Source organism: Netta rufina (genome assembly GCF_964035555.1).
Source record: "Netta rufina genome assembly, chromosome: 12".
NCBI lineage: Eukaryota > Metazoa > Chordata > Aves > Anseriformes > Anatidae > Netta > Netta rufina.
The window spans coordinates 3,512,906-3,533,409 of NC_140135.1; the positions used below are offsets into that span (position 1 = coordinate 3,512,906).

Genomic DNA, 20,504 nt, shown 5'->3' on the forward strand with positions numbered 1-20,504 from the left:
CCGGCTCAGCCCGCGGGGGGTGCTGGGGGCTGTAGGCGGGGAGCCGGGAGGGAGGCGGGGAGCGGCGCCGCGCTCCTCGGGCGGGGGGACTACAGCTCCCGGCGTGCACCGCGCGGCCGCGGCGTGGGCCTCCGTGTCGGGGCGGGGAGGGGGGGGAAGGAGGAGGGGGAGGAGGAAGATGGTGGCAGCGGGAGGATGGAGTCAGGTGAGGGGCGGCGGGGGGGAAACGGGGCGCCGCTGAGGTGAATGCGGAGGGCTGGGGGGAATTGGGGGGGCTGGGGGGAACCGAGGGGGCTGGGGGAACTGGGGGGGACTGGGAAGACTGGGAGGGACTGGGCGGGGGGTAAGGGAACTGGGAGGGACTGGGGGAACCGAGGGGAGGGGAGTCTGGGGGTAACTGGGGAGACTGGGGGGGACTGGGAGGGACTGGGGGAAACTGGGAGGGACTGGGGTAACTGGAGGAACTGGGGAGGACTAGGAGGGACTGGGGGTCACCGGTGCTGGTTTGTGTGCAAACGGGGCCCCCCCGTGCTCGCCTGGACCCGCTGCCTGTCCCACGTACACGTTCCTGCACTTGCAGAGCAAGTGATGATCGCCCTTGTTTTCGCTTTCCACTTAGAATTTTTTAGCAGCATTTTAAGGTTTTTATTTAAAATATAACCATCAAAGGCCTCTTTTGCTCTTCCACCAAATGCTGCTTTAATCATCTAAAAAATAATTTTCCTTCAGCACTGCCAGTTATCCCCTGTTGTTCTACAGCCAGCAACAGATCTAAGGCTAAATGCCTTTTTTTTTCTCCTGAAGTGTTTCCAGTCTCTGGCTAGGAAAGCAAAACCCAGCCCTGCTAACACTTTTCATGTGCTTCCCATTAAGCACGGGGATGTAATCGCTCTGAGCAGCAGCGTGTGTACATCTGATCATGGACACAGCAGCCTTGACGCCTGCAGTCCTCCCTTTCCTCATTTCCCTGGGTTATATCTTCCCCTCGCTGCAGGAATCCTGAACTTCTGCTGCCGGCTTCAGCCAGGCTGCTTGTGACCACGGTGTCAGCCATGTTATTCTCTCAGAAGTTGCTGAGGAGCAACATAGAAACCAGCCAAGTCATTGGATAGCTCAGCTGTTAAGGGAAAGTGTAAACACAGCTGGCAGCAGGGTTCAGAAGATCCAAAGGCTGCGAAGCTGCAGTAGCTCAGTCTAAGAACTCAAAGGGGTGTGTGAAAGGAGGAGGGGACGGAATGGGGGTTGAATGTTCCCGTATTCCTGTTCAGTTTTATCTAGGTATGAAAACCAGATCACTATTTTGTCAGACTACTTAGAAGAATTTCCTGAAACTGATGAGCCCGTGTGGATTCTAGGAAGACAACACCACCTAAATGCAGGTATCTGCAAAATTCGTATGTAAAATCTGTACAGCATTCACAGATGCAGCAGCATCTCCTGATTTCCTTCCATTCCTTAAATGTCTCATGAGTGAAGCTTTTTTTCCCCCTATAAACAAGAAACCAACTACGAATAATGGTATTCCTCCTAATATGACATCAGAACTTTACTGTCTGTCATAGTTCATGCAAAGAGATCATACTTAGGGCAGAAACTAGCTGGTCACTTCTCATCTTCAAATGTTTTATAAATTAAATAACAAAACTTTGAGGAAATGTCTGGTATTGCTAACGGTATTTTCCCTTGAGGGGTGCTGTCTGCAGTCTGCTAGCTGCAATTAAAGTGAGATTTCAAAATAATTAGTAATAATTATAGTAAAACTGGGGCATATACTGTATTTTGCTGAAAAGAAACATATTGCCTAACAGTCACTGCAGAGTGATGTATTTATACATCATACACAAATCAGATTTCAGAAATGGGTTTTGTTTCTTGGGGAGGGGACAAGGGCACGGTCCCATGTTACGCGTCAGAGGCAGTGGCCGTCGATGCAGCCTTGGTATCAGGACGTCCGAGGGTGCCATGTCCAGCTTTGGCTGGCTGAACGGTGCCTTGAAAAGGGCAGTGGGTCTGAGCAGCAGGTCAGATCCTTAAGAAACCTTTGAGAGCCTTTGGGATAATTCTTTAAGCACATTTATTAAAATAAATAAATTAAACTTAATATTAATATTTTTTCGAGAAATGGCATTGTGTTGGGTTTGGAGGTAATGCCTAATTCTGTGTTGTTTTGCACGTAGAAATTCTTCACCTTAACTCACTTTACCAGTTCTTTCCTGAGGACATAGTTCTCCATCGTTGTTCCAGTCAAGCTGGACATAGTCATCCCAAACAGCTTTTAAATCTTCATTGCCTAATAATTATTTCATTCGTAATAATTCAACTTTAATTATAAGTCCACAAAAGCTCTCAGGTTTTAACAGCTAAAAGATATCTTAAATATTAAATATTTTCTACGTACAAGCTAACAGGAGGCTTCCATGCACTCTGTATACTGACTATGTAGGGAAAGCTAGAATTTTCCAGCTTTTAAAGTTTGTTTTAATGATTTCTTTCCTTTAAAAAATATTCCAGACAAATCTAAGTTATTGTTGGATATAAGTGCTCGTCTGTGGTTTACGTATAGAAGAAAGTTTTCGCCTATTGGTGAGTATACTGCAGATTTACTGCCTTGTTCTAAATTAAATAGCAAGATAAGTGATGGCATCATAGGCTGGGAAAATATTTCTAGAGTATTAGAACATTTTGAGCATCGTTTTAACTGTTTATGCAAACATGAAGATTATTAAAATCAGTGTTTATTTATGTTTGTATGTAATCAGGTCATCATGCTGTATAGCATGCAGTAAATCGTTTGTGAATGCTGCTTGAAGAATGAAAAGAGTAAGTCAGCTCCACAAGGAATAAATGAATTTTGTTTATTTGTGCAATGCAGAGATTAGAATTAGACCGACAGCATGGAACCAAAGTCTTGCTCTGTGCCTTTTATCTGTAGGACAGTTCATGGAGGCTTCAGCAGCCCTATCTGTTTTCTAGCACTCTGAAATGTCCTCTGTGGTGCTGCTCCCAGTCGAAAGCCTGCACTGATTGTGATGAACTTTCCTAACAGGAGGCACGGGTCCTTCGTCGGACGCTGGCTGGGGATGTATGCTGCGATGCGGGCAGATGATGCTGGCCCAAGCACTGATCTGCAGACACTTAGGGAGAGGTGAGTGCTGGTCCTGAGGGAACTTCGGTATTGTCTGCAGACGCTTCTTCATAAGTACTCCATTAAAAGCACAAACCCTGAATTTATTAGTGAGACTTTCTTTGATGCCCTGGTAACAGTTCCTAATGAATCAATTCATATTCAGCTGGGTGAAATCATTCCAGCCTTAAGCAGAGAAACAGGCATAGAAGAACAAACGGGGAATCCTGTCGCCGTTATTTTATAAACCTTTTAGTGTAACACCCAAGTTGAGGCCAAGGGAAAACCTGCCACCGTGGGACAGTGCTCTTACCCTTCTCTTCACTACTCACTTGTCAGCAGCACGAGGTCCAAACCCCCCTGGTGCAAGCTCTTAAGCCTCTATCTGCATGTCACATCCCAGGATGCTGCCAGTGGAGTGTTTGGACTTTCTGTATGGATCTTATATTGTTATTTAATGTGTGCTTAGAAATCCAACAAGGTCTAAACACAGCCTGTAGTTTTAAATAATCTTGGAAGCTCATAGATACTGGAATGGCTATCAACACTCAGCATGATCTGTCAGAATACATTTGCAGTTGATGTTTTTGTTTTGTTTTATTTTCCCTGTTTTTACAATCTAGCCTATGATGATAAAGGGGAGCTTGATAATAAATAACAAGCTTGGAATTCTAGGAGCTCTACACAAAATGTAAATATTAGAGATGAATTGAGATGTCTTTTAACATCTCATTATAAAGCTTTCTGCTGTCTAGACATTTGATCAGTGTAATGAAAACATCACCATTTTTTATTCTATATCAATTTTTCCTTTCAGATTGGCAATGGGAAAAACACAAAAAACAACCAGAAGAATATCACAGAATCCTACGATGCTTTCTCGACAGGAAGGATTGCTGTTATTCAATCCACCAGATGGGTAAGAACAAACATAAACTTTCAGGTTTTTTCCACTGAAATTTCTACTGTGTTGAATCACTAATTTGCAGTATGTTAATTCATAATTTTAAAAAGTGGATATGAAGACAATGTATATGCTTATATAAAAATAAAAATGTATGCAGATGGGTGCAAAGACTAGTAGTACAGAAACATTCACTGAGACCTGAATAAAGCCATGTACTAGAATCTAGCTCTTGATAAACTCTGTAAGCCTTGGGTACCAGAGCCAGTAATGGTAGAATAGACAGTCTTGTAGCTTATTGCTGTAATTTGTAATAAAGGGCACTAACATTTGTTAACTTGTAATTCTCATTATAGTTTAGAAGCCTTTTGTTTATTAAAGAAACTAGCACTCACTAAGTTTTGAAAAGAGCATAGATTGAGAAAATAATTGTTATTGCTACATACAGATTGCAGTTACTCTAGAATGTTTGACAGTCACGGTATTTACTGTATATTGTTACCACATTCTTTATGATCTCATTTTTCTTTGATTTTGTGTACGTGTGTCTTTTTTTCACTATAAAAACAGCACAGATGGGTGTTGGAGAGGGGAAGTCAATTGGAGAATGGTTTGGACCAAATACAGTTGCTCAAGTACTAAAGTAAGTGAGATCATACCAGTCTCATTCAGAATGTACTCCCCTGGGGCAGCCAAGACAAGGCCCAGGCAGTTTTGAAGGCTGCATCTCCCAGTGTCCCACAGTCAGGAATGTACTTGCCATCTATTTACAAGTGCAGCATGGAATGTCATGCTGAAGCTCGGTGTGCAGGTACTGAGTTGGGAATGGGTGACCTCTAGATTTTAATAAAGGAAGAGCCTGGGGAGAAGAAACTGCAGGAAAGTCTCCTGCTATGCTGTCTGCATGCCCTCACCAGTCACACCACAGATGTATATTCCTTTCTGCACAGTGGCACAGCTCTGGCAGGTCGAGAGTGCCACCGTGTAGGTCGGAGTGGTGGTGTGAAACATCAGAGAGAAGCCATCTCGGCTGAGGAGGGAACTGAGCTGCAATTCCTCCCTTTCTGAGCAGCAGTTCTGCCAGCAAGGCTGCTGTATAAAGATGGGCAGCTCCTCATAGTTTGGGAGCCACACTTAAAGGAATTGAGGCTGCTCAGTTCTCCAGGGGTACGTGGAGGTGTCTTACCTCAGGCAGTGGCTAGGCTACAGGTCCTGCGAGCTCAGCAGCAAGTCTTTGACACCCTGGAACAGGCACATGATCTGAAGAGGGAGGGGAGCTGAAGCATGCCCTGGACTCCAGATCTTTCATGGCCAAGTTTTTCATGATGAAACGCTCACCCCCATTTCTTTCTGGCTTATTTTAAACAGCTAATTCTGCCTGTGCAGCTTAAGAGTGTAGTTCCCTTCCCCGAAGGTTTGGATTTCGCAGAAGTGGTCATAAAACTGTGTGCTGCTCTCTCCCACTGAAGTTTTGGTGCCCCAAACCCTTAGCTGATTTAGCTTTTAATGCCCCATTTCTGCTGTGCACACAGGCTCAGGCAGAAGTAATTCCAGTGAATTCAGTGGAATTTCTTAAGCAAAAAGTAATCTGCAAAACTGGCATAGGAATTTTTTTCTTTTCCAGATGATAAAAGACACAATTGGGAAAGAACCCACTGCAGAGACTGTCGAGTGCAATAAAAAGTAATAAACTTAATGATGTAGTTGAACTGTTACTGTCACTGCAGTTGGCAGTAAGACAAAACAGTTTGCACGTGGTGCAGCGCATATGTTTTTCCTGGTACCACTCAGTACCTATTTTTCTAAAGATATTTTTCTAAAGATATTAAACATTTAATGTTTAAAGTTTTCTTTTTCTTACATGGAGACTTTAAAAAATGCAGAAAGGATGTTTTTTCTTAGGAAAAAAAAATTAAATCAAATGGTTCTGAGTGTAAAGCTACCCTTTTGATCCAACTAGTTTATATTAATTAGTACCTTAATGTTTTCTAGGAAGCTTGCTTTATTTGATGAATGGAATTCATTAGCAGTTTATGTATCTATGGACAATACGGTGGTCATTGAAGACATCAGTAAGTGAAACCTCATCAGTTTTCTGGTAACAGTTTCTGATTTGACTCCATTTGCCAGCATGTATCTAAACATGAACAAATACCTGGGGGCCATGGGTTTTTCTTGCAAGGGTAAGAAGAGGGAAGAAGGACATACAAACTCAGTTGTGCTTTTTGGTCCCTGATGCCAACTTCGTGCTCACATCACTGGATGTGAAGAGCTCCTTGAAGAATTTCTACTGTCATCATTTCTGCCATTTAATTTCTATGGCATTTTATAGGCAAAGCTTGACAGTATTAATAACATTAATAGTGCATGTCACTGCAGTCTTAAATTGTCATCCCCCAATCATTTATCTAACGTCTCACTTGGACGTGCCAGCACATACTGTCTGCTAGAATTACTTCTACTAAATAGCTGTAATTGCCATGCCCTGCTCGTTTTGTCTTGGGTGCCCTACAAAGATCCCTGGCAAACTAGCTTAATTCACTACTGAGAGGAAGATCTGCTTTGTGTTCCTCTGTGCATTGACTGATTTCTAGTTTTATTCCCGCAGAAAAAATGTGCTGGTCCCCTCCTCAGAGCAGCAGCGCGTCCCACAGCAGTGCACATTGGCACAGAAGTGCTCTTGGCCGAAGCAAGAACACAGGGGGACTCTGCACAGGCTGGAAACCCCTCTTGCTTATTATACCTCTACGACTAGGGATAAATCACATAAATCCAGTATATATTGATGCATTTAAAGTAAGGTTTTCTTTCAATTCATTGCTCGTTACTGTCAAATAAGTTTGGGTATCTGTGATGTCAGTAAAGAAATGAATTACAATTTCCTTTATTCCTTTTGAACTCCTAGGAATGCTTTAAGATGCCACAGTCTTTGGGAGCATTAGGAGGGAAACCAAATAATGCCTATTATTTCATAGGATTTTTAGGTAAGGAAAAAAGAAACTTATTCCAAATGTGCAGATGATCAAAAGAGAACATTTTTTGAAGGGGAAATAGTAAGGAGTCTAAGCATGAACCTCTAGAAGTAAAGAAAGATGAGAATAGAATAAAATAAAGGAAGAAACATATCTAAAACAGTTTAGAAACAGTATGATATGATCCTTAACAGGAGCAGAAAGTTAACAGCAAAGCTAGGTGTAAAAATAAGTGATGACATAAACAAGAGCAACATACTAAGAATAGCTGATAGCATTTGACAAGTGTATTGGTCAAATGTCACTTTTATTTTCTTGTATTTCAAAACTTTTTCTGATAGCAGTATCTTTTTCACCTTTTGCATACCTTCTGTTATTAAGTATTGCTCTAATTAATTTAAAATGCATTCCTTCAGATTTCACCCCACTTTGGGCCAAAATTTTGCAACCTTATTTTGTCCTTTTGTAAAACCTAACCTGTTTTAGTTAGGCTTTTTTGTTCCAATTTCTGAATGAATGCCTAATGGGATTACAGATTGCATTTGTGAACATCCTGTACCTTTTAATCTGTCAAATGTTAGTGTTTACAACACTTGAGATTTAAAAAAAAAAAAAAAAAAAGTACTGGATCTCACATGGAAAAATAAAAGTATGTGACAAAGATAGAACATAACCAACCAAAAAATTACAGTAATAGGTCACAATAGGAAGTTATACTAAATACCCTGTGGGAAACGTTGTGTCTAAACCTTCCGATTCTCTTAAAGAATCCCTAGCTGGAAAGTCTAGATAATACTGACTGCGATGGCAATCTAATTTCTATTTTACAGTTCTGGACCAAGTGCTTATTAATGTCACTTGCTTATTTTTAACATACGGCTTTTACCCATCCAGGCAATGAGCTGATCTATTTGGACCCTCACACCACTCAAAGCTTTGTAGATTCAGAAGAAAATGGCACGGTTGACGATGAGAGTTTCCACTGCCAGGAAGCCCCACATAGAATGAAGATCATGAATTTGGACCCTTCAGTAGCTTTAGTAAGTGTCAGGAAATCTTGAATGCATATACTTTATCTCAAAGTAATGTCTCTCTACATTGGTAAGGCCAGCAATGCATCTCCTTGAACAGAACCAAGATCACAAAGCTGTCTTCTGTGATCAACACATAGTAGTTTGTACATAACTACATCGAGTATAGGAATCTTAGGGCAAGTGGGGAGCTGTCTGTACTGTAGGGAGCTCGCTTCGTTTTCTTTACTGAGCAGCTTTTACTTCTTTCAAGAGGCATTATAATGGTCAGAGCAAGGAACTGAAACAGGTTTACGTGTTTTATTCTATCACTACTTTATGTTTGGTCACCTCTAGACAAGTTACTTAACTTATTTTATATCATAATTTAAAAATGTTTAAGTGGAATTATTTGTATTTCACCCAAAACTACAAATACAAATGTATTATTTGTATTTCACCCAAAATGTCATGGGGGTACTGTGGTATTTGAAAAAATTGGATCTGATCCCATGCCAGTACCCTGTGATTTGGTGATTGGCAGTTGTCACCAGTGGGATGTGTTTCTAAAGCTTTAAACAATCTGTAAAGATACCAGTATCTGTCATTCATTCACATACCTGTTTTTTAATACTGCTGCTTTTTAGAAAGTTTTTTTTTTTTTTTTTTAATACTTAACTATGTAACTGTGCAAAATGTGGCATGATGCAATGAGACAGACAAAATCATAATGAAGAGCAAATATTTTCAGTATAGATAACAGAATGGAGATGTTCCTTAGGTGGTCCATCATCTACAAGGTTTCAGCTTCTGCTGATACCTGGACCGTAGGAACTGGGTGGCGCTCCGTGGAGGAGCACACAGGAGCTGCTGCTATTTTTTGGTTCACTATTTCGTTAGGGGTTTGCAGGGCCTTGTTCTCCCCTTGGGTTCTCTCCCTAGAGCTGCCACATATTTGGAGTCTTGTATCTACTGATCATACAGGGCATTACTGTATCAGAGGTCAAACCGCCTTACCTGCTGGTATCACGTACCTACCATCTGCAAAGGTAAAACTCTGTGTGTTTGTTTTTTCCCCTAAGGGCTTCTTTTGCAAAGAAGAATGTGATTTTGATAACTGGTGTAGTCTTGTACAAAAGGTAAGAGTGGGAACTTAGCATCTCAATTTGTTCTTTATAAGGTCTTGTTTTTATTGTCTGTTTTTTGTAAAATTTTCCTTTGCATTTTCCTTTGTATACAAATTGTATGAGCCATAGAGAAGAATGCATTAAAGCATCAGGGTAAGACAATACTACTGAATTGCTAATTGGAAATTGTTCAGCACTTTACCAGCCACAAACCCTGCCAGTTGGAAAATGGGTGTAAACATACACACTTGAAGGTGTTACTGGGTGACACTTGCTTTTAACTTCTAATTCTCACTAAATGACTAAGGTTTAACTGCCATATTGTAGTGATGTATAAATGATTTGCTTCCTGATCCTCTTTTATTGTTTGACATAATAGATTGCGTGTTCTAATTATGACTGATAGTCCCTGGTATCTTAAAGATCTGATTCTGTAAGTGCTGCAGGCCTCTAGCTCCTGCTGATCTAGGGAGAACAGAAGGTGCTGGCTGCCACAGGAAACAGACTTGAGGATATTTCTGCATGCAGATGTTAAACTAAGCACCAGACGTCTGAATGTAAAGTATCATCAACCTCTAAAGGCATTTATTAAAAAAAAAAATCAGCTAAGGAAAACAGTTTGTAAATAACTGAAATACAGGACAGAAGGTAACTTCTCTTTGAAGAGGAATAGCGTTTGGCTTCAGGAACACCTTTTTTCCTGACCAAAACCTGTCCTTCAAAATCTGATGCTTTTTTTTTTTTTCCCTTTGGAGGAGCTGATAGATCTGTCTTTTGTGCTATTGATCAACAGAAAACTTGAGAGAGTTCTATGCAAGTAACTTTCTTTTAAAAAGCAGAAAATATTGTACATTCCTGGTGTGCTTGCTACATGTAAACAAAATTACAGGTTTGCAGATATCAAAGCTGATATCAAAAGATGATAAGACTGATAATTTGTAGTCCAGTTTAAGAGATCTGTCTTCCAGATGTGTTTTAACTAGGGATGTATTCCAGAGACCATGGTGCTTGGATTTCATAGTATGTCTGTATAAAGACTTTTTTTTCCTGATGGACATGCGTAATTAAAAAACATTTTCAATTAAGCAGACATGTTTTGTGTTTGAAGCGTCTCCTGAGCCAGCTTTTAAAATGAAAGCATTCTGTCCTCAGGAGATTCTAAAGCAGCAGAGTCTACGGATGTTTGAGCTGGTCCAGAAGCACCCGCCACACTGGCCTCCTTTCATACCTCCAACAAAACCAGAAGTGACAACCACAGGAGCAGGTAAGGCACTGATTAAAAGCCTAATTGTGCAATGTTATGTTCCTCGTTAGCAAATAAAAGAATAATCACAGGTAGAATAACTATCCTTTGTGAGTGTCAAGCAATATATAGCAGGCATGTATCCAAACAAGCCATACAATTGCTAGCACAGATATTTTTTTTCACTCTTACAAAGTACTTTTCTGGAATGCGTCTTTCAAAGTTTTTTTTTAAGTGAACAAAATCAGGCATGTCTTTAGAAGCATTTTTTTCTTTATCTTTTTTTACAGAACTCATTGAATCTACTGACAAGCTATTTGAATTGGAAGAAGAATTTGAAATCCTGAGTGTGTGAAGGAAACTGTGGTGACTCTTCTGAGTATTGAATATATTGTTAATATTATTGCATTGACTTAAACAGCCATGTTAGCCCCAAAGTGCCTGAAATTATGGATAACAGAGCACAGAAATCTAGTAGCATCCAAAACTCCAACGGCAGTTTAACACACAAACTTCCCCGGTTGGAAAGGCAGTAAGAGATCTTGTGATAAGATGCTTAAAGGGAATCTCTTTTTAACGTATCTTACCTGAAGACAAACGGGCCTTTGAGATTAAGGCAAAAATACATGTATCACTGGGCACTATGTTTGGAGAAAGGGATAACCCAAATGGATATTTCTTGCTCTCATATAATAATGCAATAGTTTAGTTCTTAAAGCAAAACAGTCTTCAGTTAAGGAGGATGTTTACTTCTGTTCCCTCCTGTGGGCTGCGTCATAGGAAAAATACATTGTCTTGTTTAAAAGATCGACTGGATCAGGAGAAAATTGTTTCCTTGTTAAATATTTTAACATGTATTTGAGCAACCAGAATTTATTACAAAAATGTTTCTGTAAAAGGAACTATGTCTAATGTATACATTTTGCAATAGCCTTCCTGTTTCTGGGAGACCTCAAGAGGAACAGGAGACTCAAATAGTTGATACAGATCACAACCACTGTTATAGTTATGGTATATTTCACCTTGACCTTAAAATTCAAATGATGAAAACTTAGGTTATTTCTTTCAGAGTTAAAATGAGTCAAAGGTGGTTTAACTGTACCTTATTTATTTTAAAATAGATTTACACAAGTTTCTCTGTTACAGCACTTTATCTGTGCATCTAATAAATTTCTTAAGCTTTTCTTAGGTTGTATGCTGCTATGTTTTGTTAATTGGTGTGAACTAAATATAAACCAGGTTATCTTAAAACTTAATATATAAGCGTACACAGATTACTTAATTGTTGCTTTTTGACTTCTTGCCTTTTGAAATCTGTTTTGGTAGAAGTGCCTTAACTCTACAGGTTTATCAGAACAGCCTGGGCAGTTTTATTTCTAAGGCAGAGAATCTCTCTCTAGCAGCCATAAGAAAAACAGTTCAGAATAAAGAAAGGCAAAGATTTTTAATCCATGCTGAAGTTCCTTTTCACTACCAGGCAGTCCCCCTTGTGGTCATTTTGTCATGCTAGTGTAATGAACATGAATTGCAGACTTTCATCTTCACCAATAAATGACAACATAGAGAAATACTGAATATTGTCTCCTCTCACTTGCACCTCTCGATCAGGGCCACTGTTTTTTCAAACAAAAGAGTTAACGAGATCCTATTGCATCTTGTTTAATGTTTATTAACTACAGTTTGGAAACCACAAACGTAGAAAAAAAATATCATTTTCTTTCTTCTCTGTCCAGGGATAAGCTGCATGGTTTTTGAGGAGATTCAAGAGGTCTTCAGGGCCAAGCCCTCCGTATGCAGCAAAAGCTTGTGAGGCCCTGCAGACTTCTTGAAGAAGTGTTCTTGGTGGGGGTAACCAGACTTCTGAAAATAGGGCTGCTGGAAGAATGCCTGGTGATAGGAATTCGCACCCTCGGTACCTGACTGAGAATGGCTTATGTGTAAACAGTGGAGGAACAGGCTGGGTTTGTTGAACTCGACGGAAGGTTGGGTATTGGTATCAACAGAGCCAGCTTACTGCAAGAGAGGTAGGTTCCTAAAGATACTGGCACTTAAAATGCATAAAGCTCTGATCCTGGAACAAAAACAAAACACACATTTGCATGCGTCCATGTTCAAAAATAAAACCAAGTCCCTGTTGGAGTTTCCTAGAGTTAATTGCCGAAATTTTCAAAAGACAGTGAGCTTTACTGTGTGCAGACAGTTTTTTAAAGTTGCATTTGCTTAAACCAAGATGCAAATACCATATGATCTGTCTGTGCTAGGACAGCTAAGAAGTAGATTAGATATTGTGCACAGAAGGATTGTCACTCGGGAGTGTTAAAATGCCTTAAAAAATATTCGAAAAGTTCATCCAAAGCAGTTGCAGGTCTTTCACAAGTAGGAATATGTTAAATGAAAGACTAAATTGTGATTCAACTCTAAAATAGGCAGAGCTCTCTGACCCTGATCTGGGAAGGTAACATCACATTATGCATATAATTAATCGACAAAATCCTAATTATGCAAAATCCAAATCAAAAAAACATTGTTTGGGTTGGAAGGGTTGTGACCTTAACGATCGTCTAGTTCAAATCCCTCAAAGGTAAAAATATTATCTGCTTAAAACTAAGCACTTTCTTAAATAGTATGCTGGATAGAGCTAGAGCTCTAAAACCTAGTAAAGAAATAACACTTTAAAATAATGTCTCGGTCTTGTATTAGTAGTAATTTCCTGAAAAAAATAATCTTTACAATCTTTATGCCAAGGTGATGGTGTATTCGTAAGGCACTTCTTTTAAATGTCATGGAATGTCAATATATAAGGATTTTGTATGCTTCCCTCTAGAAAGAGAGATGCATAACAGCTTTAGCCCAGCTAAATGAATTTGTGATATACGTTACATTCACTTGGTTTTTTCATGGCTTTCCTTCAAAATACGTAAGGATGTTAAAATTAGTAACATTTCTCTTTAATTACGCCCTGAAGGTAAGTGGGACTTCTTAACAATGCATACAATAGAAATACAGTTTTTTAAACTGAGAGAAATAAAGCCTAAAGGAAGAATACAACAGATCGTGACTGCAGAAATAAAAATGTACATCTCATAACTGCTTTCTTCTGTGTTTGCATAAGCCTGCGTGCTGTTTAGTAAGCCTCTACTTTTTAAATACACTCAGCTTGAATAATTACAAGATAACCGTGCCAAGGCTACCTCAGAAAGATTTATGTTCATAATAATGAAGTGTTCCTGCCTGCACGAAGATAAGCACAAACCCTGAAGTAAACATTTTACCTGGAATATATCTCAGCAGAAAGCTATGAAGAATGCTAGGGCTGTTTTGGATTCCGCATCAAAAAGTGTATTTTTCACTGGGATAGCTCTTATAAGTCAACCATGGATATGAGTCTGGATTACAATTGATTACTTATCAGAAAGCCAAAGAACGTCCCATCTGTTGAACAAGCAAAGCAAAACAAATTCATCTCTGACTCCTCCTAATGAAGTCAGTTATCAATCATTAATGCTTAAGTCAGTGATGCTAAGTCATCTACAATGCATTATAAATTTTGGCTAGTTCTGTATTTCTGAGGAGAATGAGACTTCATTTCCGTATACTAGACCAAATACTGTTTGCAAAGATGCTAGTAAAGCATAACTTTTGAGAAGTCTCTCTTGATGATTGGTGTGTGCCTTGGACAGAGGAGTGGTGTAACGTGAGACAGCAGTTACTCTTCAGTCTGAATAAGGAACTCGCAGAGGCTTTCTGAGGTAGCCATAAATGAGGAAAAATAACCCAAACAACATTAAAGTAGAAGCATAGCACCATGTTCCATAAAACAGGTTTCAGAGCACTGGTCTTCCCTTCTCTGTGTGCAAACTCCTGCCCTTGACACTTGATTTTTGTGGATTTCTGGCCATCTTGATTCATCCATCAAGCACGCACAAAACCAGTTAGAATTTATCCTTCTTCACATCAGTGATACCTACTCTTCTTAGGTAACAAGGGTTATTTTTGTGCATTTTTGTTACAAGTTCTTCATGCACACCTGGCAGCGGCTGACCCTTGTTCGAAGCTGTCCTGCTTTCAGGGTTTCTGAGGGAGGGGCACTGACAAACTGCTGTGACTGTTCGACGGTCGTGAGCCAGAAGCTGTATTTGTTTGCAAAGTAATGGCACGTCCCCCTGGCACCGTTGCATTCAATGAAGGGAGTAGCGCGGAAATCCTCCAGGCAAGAACCGGGTGAGACGAGGGACTGACCTCCACCTTCTGCACCAGCTGCTGTGTGCTAAATGAAGACGTTTATTTAAATGAGTTCAGAGGACCAGAAAAGGAGGTGAACAGGGCAGTAACTCAAGTTCTGTTGCTGAAAGGAGTAAAACAGGCAACCAGCTTTATACCTTGGCTCCCTGTAACTGGGTTTGGAGTCAGGGCTAGAGGTAAAGAAGCAAAGGAAGGTACTCAGGCTGAGCATACAGCCCTGCTATAAAGGAAATCAGCTTGTCATGGGAAAACTGTGAGACAATAATGCTGACTTAGTTTTCCAACAACCTCACACTGATGGGCTTCTAGGAGAGCACAATAAAATACTGTCCCAGTAGAGAGGGGATTAAGACAATGCTGTAGCTTAATTGGTGTTTCTGCATTGAAAGGTTTGAGGTACAAGTATCTGTGGCAATGCAGAACTACTGATTCAGTTTTACTACTGGACTTGAAGCTACAGGACAGCCCTGTATACAGTTTCCTACATGCAACTCAGAGAATTCGGTCTCAGTGACCGAATCTCAAAGAGGAGATCCAACCACATTTAAAGCTGCATTTGCGTTAGCAGTGCAATCCTTACCATGAGGAAGGAGTATCCTATCCAGAGGCTGCGCCAACCGAGGGGACACTGGGGGATGGTGATATCCTGGCTGTGCACGGCCACAGCCTGGGAGGGCGCTTCACAGACCGAGCAGCGGCTGATGTACTGGGGGATCTGCGCGCTGTCCACCGGCATCATGGGGATGGGAGCAGTGGTGGAGAGCCAGTAGGACTTGTCGTTGCGGCTGGCGTAGTAGCACACTTCGTTGATGTTGCAGTAAATAAAAGGCATGGTGCTGAAGCGAGGCAAACAGGAGCCAGCAAACCCTGGAAGAATTGGAGCAGCAGTCACACCAAGCAGCTGGCAAGTGTTCAAACTCATACACACCAGTGAGGAGTGGCAGAGCATGGCACAAATAGCATTGCTTCCAGCACAGATTTTGGCCAAGAAGACTTCCTCCATCACAACTTCCAGCTGTACCCACTAAAATTGCTCATTAGAAATGGGATTTTGGCCTACATTGTTTGCCTGAAAGAAGATTTTCAACTCACCAAGATCCTGGTTGTGTGATTTTTCCTGCCCCTCCACGTACAGTAAGCTGTAGCCATCCCACAGCTTGTTCATTCCTATGGGGCAAGGTGGGATTTGGTCTGACTGGCTGTGCTTCACTAAGGTGTACCCAACGCCCACGCTCCGACCCGGCATTCCTGGCAAACCAAGCGAGCCTGGCTTTCCAGCGACACCTGCAAGACAGAAGAAGGATCACTCACAGGCAATGTGAGCATCAGCTGGCTCTGTACCTGATTTTGGCATTGCTGTCCTAGTGTTTCTGTCAGCGTTGTACTAAGAAGAGGCCAAATTTTGATGGTTGTATGACCGACTAGATGCACCAGTTCTAAAAGCAGCCATTTCACAATAGCACCCACCCATTTCCTACCTCATTTCATGTTCTGTCTTTCCCCAAAAAGCTCTAGTACATTAGCACATATCTCACGGTACAGTAATTCTGAAGATCTCAAAGCACCAACCAAAACCTAACAAATTCATTTTCACTCTAGTACTCTTCATGGTAATATTCTTTTGACACAGAAAGGCCAAAAGCCATACAAATCTGTGGCAGAATCCAAAGCTTCTCTCTCTCACAGCGCCTCTTCCTCCCAACCCTGATAGCTATGAATACCATCTTGCTCTCAAATCTTCAAGATGTCTCCTACATGCACAAAGCATTAAAACCAAAAGATGTTCACAATTGTACCTAGCTAAACTTCAGCAGTGGTAGACGACAATGACGTGTGACATAGCCCTTCTCACTGAGAATTAAATCTATTTCATTGCAGATACAAGACAGAAGATCATGTACATCCCTCAGTCTTCCTAAGGTAATTCATTTGGTGTTGGGGAGGATTTCTTCAGAACCTGGGGGCAAACAGAATTCTACTGATTGCTTTTTTTTCGCCAAATCATATCATTACCTTCAAATCCCTGTGGTCCTGGGGTACCCACAGGGCCTGGATCCCCAACGGTGCCAGGCGATCCAGGTAAGCCATCACGTCCTTTCAAACCAGATCTGCCTGGCAGACCTTTTGTACCTGAAATTAAACACAATTACTACTATCATTATTTCTTCATGCTAACACCTTCAGTCCTACAACTACAATCACAAAAAGAGAAATAAGTTATAAACATGTTGTCAGCAGCCATGCTGAAAGCTCACTCAAACAGCTGTAGTTACAACCCCCTAACTCTGTACAGGGATTCCTCTGGGAAACAGATGGGTGTACATTTGAACAACTTCTGTAATGATTGAGCATTAAGGGTATAATTAGATTTCCCAATGAGTTCCTCTCTTTGCACTGCTCCACAGTGCCTGGTACCTAATCACCTTACCAACAGCATTAAAGGCTTTCTCAGATTTGACTCCCTGCACATTTAATTCACTCGAGGAACTGATGACAATAGTCAGGATCCAACACAGATCCATTCACTGTGGTGGAGATCAGGACAGCATTTAGGGGAAGGACCGATGCTCACTGAGGTTCCCTGTCTAGGAGTTTTCATGAATAAAGGAGAATACGAACCTTTTAAAATTGGATAAATGGCAGCGTTAAGAAAAGCATCACTGGCACTTGCTGAGCCCTAGGAGATTCCTGGTGCAGGACCCAGTAAAGCCATTTTGCCAAATGATACAAACTGCAGTGGTGCTGGCTGAAGTTCCCAGCACCTCTCCGGTTACAGTATTTTGTTGACAATAGAAATAATTCTCGGTGGTGCTTCACTTTCAGGACAACTCCACCTGCTAGTACCAAACCTGGCATCACACCAGCTATACCACATGCTGCTGCTCCTAATTCTGGAAGTTTAATTCAAAAACTCTATCAAAGTGCAGGAAAATAATTTATCAAGCACATCCTAATACTAATAAAACATGACAGTTGTATGTATTTTGCTGGAATTATTTCCATTACTAGAATGTTGGGAATTGGCATACAGGGCCTGGACATGAGTCCGTGGAACAATTGTTCAATCTGAGCTTGCCTTAAGCAACCAGGAGTAGGCCTTAGAAAATCTCATGGCCTGCTGTAGCTGAGCAAACCAAGCTACCAGGGTAACTGTGAGAAGCTCCCATGGTAATGACTCCCACATCGCCCAATTAAGGAACTCAGAAAAATATTGTTACCAGCAGCTGGCCTCAAGGACAAGGTCTACGTGACCGCTAATCACAAGGGGGGTTCTTTTCTTGCAGGTGGGGTTGTTTTCTTATAGTTGTTTGTCTGAGTGCTTTTGACCAATAAACTTGTGTGAAACACTGTCCGCCCCTGTTAAGTTCACTATAAAAGTTAGGCTATTTGGGCAATAAAATAGAGCAGCATGATCTGACTCAACTGGTGTCTGTCGTGCTTTCGGCCATGCTTCCTAACACTAGAAAAACCTGTAAACCTTCCTAATGCATTGAGAAAGGAGTCTTGTTCTTCCAGAAGGCAGCGTTTCAGTGATCTGAGTGTGTTTTTACCTGGTTTTCCAACTGGGCCTTGGAACCCAGGATCTCCGTCAAAGCCAGGCACACCATCAATCCCCGGCAGACCAGGTAAGCCTGCAGGGGCTGTGATTTCTTCTGGCTGTGGGGTTATACCTGGAGCCCCTGGACGGCCAGGGAGACCTGCACACAGTGTAAATGACAGTGTAAGTATTTTAGGAATAGGTTCACAGCTTTGATGTGACAAAGGAAACTACTGAGACAAAGGAAACGTATTTTAAATTAAGGCTGCCTTAGTACATCAGCACTGGGTATCCTTCTGGAAAGTGATATGTCAAGTTCTTTGTAATTTATTTCAATCCCTAAGAAACCAAGAAGCCCCCAGACAAGCCTATTTCGGGAGCTCTGAAATTTTCCCCAACCCAAAGCTTTTGCAACAAAGTACAGCGTCTCAAATTCTCTGGCACTCACCTCGACGGCCCATTTCACCTTTCAGGCCAGGGTAACCAGGATCCCCTGGAGGCCCGTCTTTACCTGGCATCCCCATAAGTCCAGGCTCACCTCTTACACCTGCAAAGATACACAGCTGAAGACCTCAGAGGCTAAGCGTGGGGTCCTGATTCTGACCCACAGCTGAGGCAGTGAGGAACACAGTAATGGCAGCAATGAGAACACGATTTCAGCTCTGAGACAGAGGGGACCATGACCGTTCAGGAGCTCTGTGCCCATTTTGATGCCCAAAATGGCTGCAGAGCCTCAAGACAAGAATTCCACTGCTACGTAATTACAATATATGGAAAGAACTCTTCTCCTTCCATGGGGTAACCCAGGGAAAGTGTCTGAGGAGCATATGCCCACTCTGTTTGGAATTCACCTCCATGCACAGCACAGAGCAATGGGGAGTTGCCAGCCTGCGCAGACAGCATACCAGCTTCTCTTGGCAATGGTTCTCCATCCTTTCCTGCCTTTTGAGCTGTGCAGTCCCTTTGAAACCTTGCTATTAGAGACCTTGTTTGCAGCTGCTCTCTGGTTTCCTCTGGTAGAGACCAAAGGGAGAGCAACATCCCTTAACACCTACAATCCTCTCAGCCTCTTTGGGAGACCTAAATCCACCACACTGTGCCTCTAAGCACACACACATTGGTGTGATGCTCCTCTAGAAACAGCATCTCCAGTCTTTGCCTAGATAAGGGCAACGAAGCTGGTGAGGGGCCTGGAGAACAAGTCTTATGAGGAGCGGCTGAGGGAGCTGGGGCTGTTCAGCCTGGAGAAGAGGAGGCTCAGGGGTGACCTTATCGCTCTCTGCAGGTACCTCAAGGGAGGCTGTAGCGAGGTGGGGGTTGGCCTGTTCTCCCACGTGCTTGGTGACAGGATGAGGGGGAATGGGCTTAAGTTGAGCCAGGGGAGTTTTAGGTTGGATGTTAGGAAGAACTTCTTTACCGAAAGGGTTGTGAGGCACTGGAACAGGCTGCCCAGGGAAGTGGTGGAGTCACCATCCCTGGAAGTCTTCAAAAGACGTTTAGATGTAGAGCTTAGGGATATGGTTTAGTGGAGGGCTGGTTTAGTGTAAGGTCAGAGGTTGGACTCGGTGATCTCGGAGGTCTCTTCCAACCTAGATGATTCTGTGATTCTCTAAGAGAATCACACACATGTGAATGGGTAGCTGTATCCAACAAACAGCACAATTTCATGTGGGCATCATCTACCCAGAAAAAAAAAAAACAAAAACAAAACAAACAAACAAAACAAAAAAACAGTAAGAAGATAAAAATAAATAAATCACGAGGGAGACACTGAATAGCACCTGGAGCTGGCCTTAATTTACTACTTTTACAACCAGTAGGTAAAATCTGCATGGACCAAAAGGAAAGAGGCAAACTCAGCTGAGCTCACACCTGAATGAGGATTTGTTTCAAAGCAGTCATACCACACTATAGCCATTCACTCTGTCAAGGTGACAGCCGCCAAACCACACCCAGACCCTTTTCAAGGCAAGATTACCTTTGAATCCAGACACTCCAGGGAGCCCAATTGGACCAGTGGGTCCCACATCGCCCTTAATGCCTCGCAAGCCAAGCACACCAGGGAAACCTGGACTGCCTGTGTCACCTTGGTCAGAAGCTGGGCCAGGGGGCCCTCGTGGTCCTGGAGGACCTGGAAGACCTAGAGAGTACACAGGCAGTTAGCACATTCTCCTCTTGGGGCAAGGTAAATGCTGTTGCTAACCCTAAGAAGTCATTGTAAAGGACAGTTGCTGTTTGTGTGTCTGTATTTCCAGGGTTGTCCTCCTCCCAAAGGAAAAGAATCAGGCCCTACTTGCTTATGTAAACATAGGTACCAGCAACCTTTAAACCTTTTAAATCTTTT

At 41.9% G+C, this 20,504-nt stretch overlaps 2 protein-coding genes across 3 annotated transcripts in view; one reads left to right on the forward strand and one right to left on the reverse strand.

Annotated features, from left to right (window-relative positions):
- The first annotated feature begins 176 nt into the window (after positions 1 to 176).
- ATG4A (autophagy related 4A cysteine peptidase) lies at positions 177 to 11,922 on the forward strand. 2 transcript variants are annotated; one of them, XM_084293850.1, is made up of 13 exons: positions 177 to 205; positions 1,269 to 1,379; positions 2,512 to 2,583; positions 3,047 to 3,145; positions 3,942 to 4,043; positions 4,599 to 4,671; positions 6,021 to 6,100; positions 6,637 to 6,824; positions 6,934 to 7,012; positions 7,895 to 8,040; positions 9,093 to 9,149; positions 10,290 to 10,401; positions 10,671 to 11,922. In XM_084293850.1, exons 1-13 carry the CDS (start codon positions 196 to 198, stop codon positions 10,733 to 10,735), a joined length of 1,194 nt encoding a protein of 397 aa, XP_084149976.1. In that variant the 5' UTR covers positions 177 to 195; the 3' UTR covers positions 10,736 to 11,922. The 2 variants fall into 2 exon arrangements, with proteins under 2 accessions (XP_084149976.1, XP_084149977.1); XM_084293851.1 differs by having other exon boundaries at positions 180 to 205; positions 1,308 to 1,379.
- Positions 11,923 to 14,386: 2,464 nt separating this feature from the next.
- COL4A6 (collagen type IV alpha 6 chain) overlaps positions 14,387 to 20,504 on the reverse strand; it is a gene marked incomplete at its 3' end in the record, with an annotated part of 42,362 nt that continues 36,244 nt past the window's right edge. Inside the window, exons 35-41 of the mRNA XM_084293914.1 lie at positions 20,139 to 20,300; positions 18,609 to 18,707; positions 18,174 to 18,320; positions 16,636 to 16,752; positions 15,715 to 15,906; positions 15,203 to 15,489; positions 14,387 to 14,647 (exon numbers count right to left, since the gene is read on the reverse strand). Of these exons, the coding sequence (XP_084150040.1) occupies positions 14,387 to 14,647; positions 15,203 to 15,489; positions 15,715 to 15,906; positions 16,636 to 16,752; positions 18,174 to 18,320; positions 18,609 to 18,707; positions 20,139 to 20,300 (1,265 nt within the window). The remainder of the gene's footprint in view (positions 14,648 to 15,202; positions 15,490 to 15,714; positions 15,907 to 16,635; positions 16,753 to 18,173; positions 18,321 to 18,608; positions 18,708 to 20,138; positions 20,301 to 20,504) is intronic.

What these genes read in the sequence shown, in the direction of transcription:
- ATG4A (XM_084293850.1), top strand. An exon ending in AAGAAAGTTTTCGCCTATTG is followed by an intron (nt 2,584 to 3,046) that starts GTGAGTATACTG and finishes CTTTCCTAACAG; the next exon opens with GAGGCACGGGTCCTTCGTCG. An exon ending in CTGCAGACACTTAGGGAGAG is followed by an intron (nt 3,146 to 3,941) that starts GTGAGTGCTGGT and finishes TTTTCCTTTCAG; the next exon opens with ATTGGCAATGGGAAAAACAC.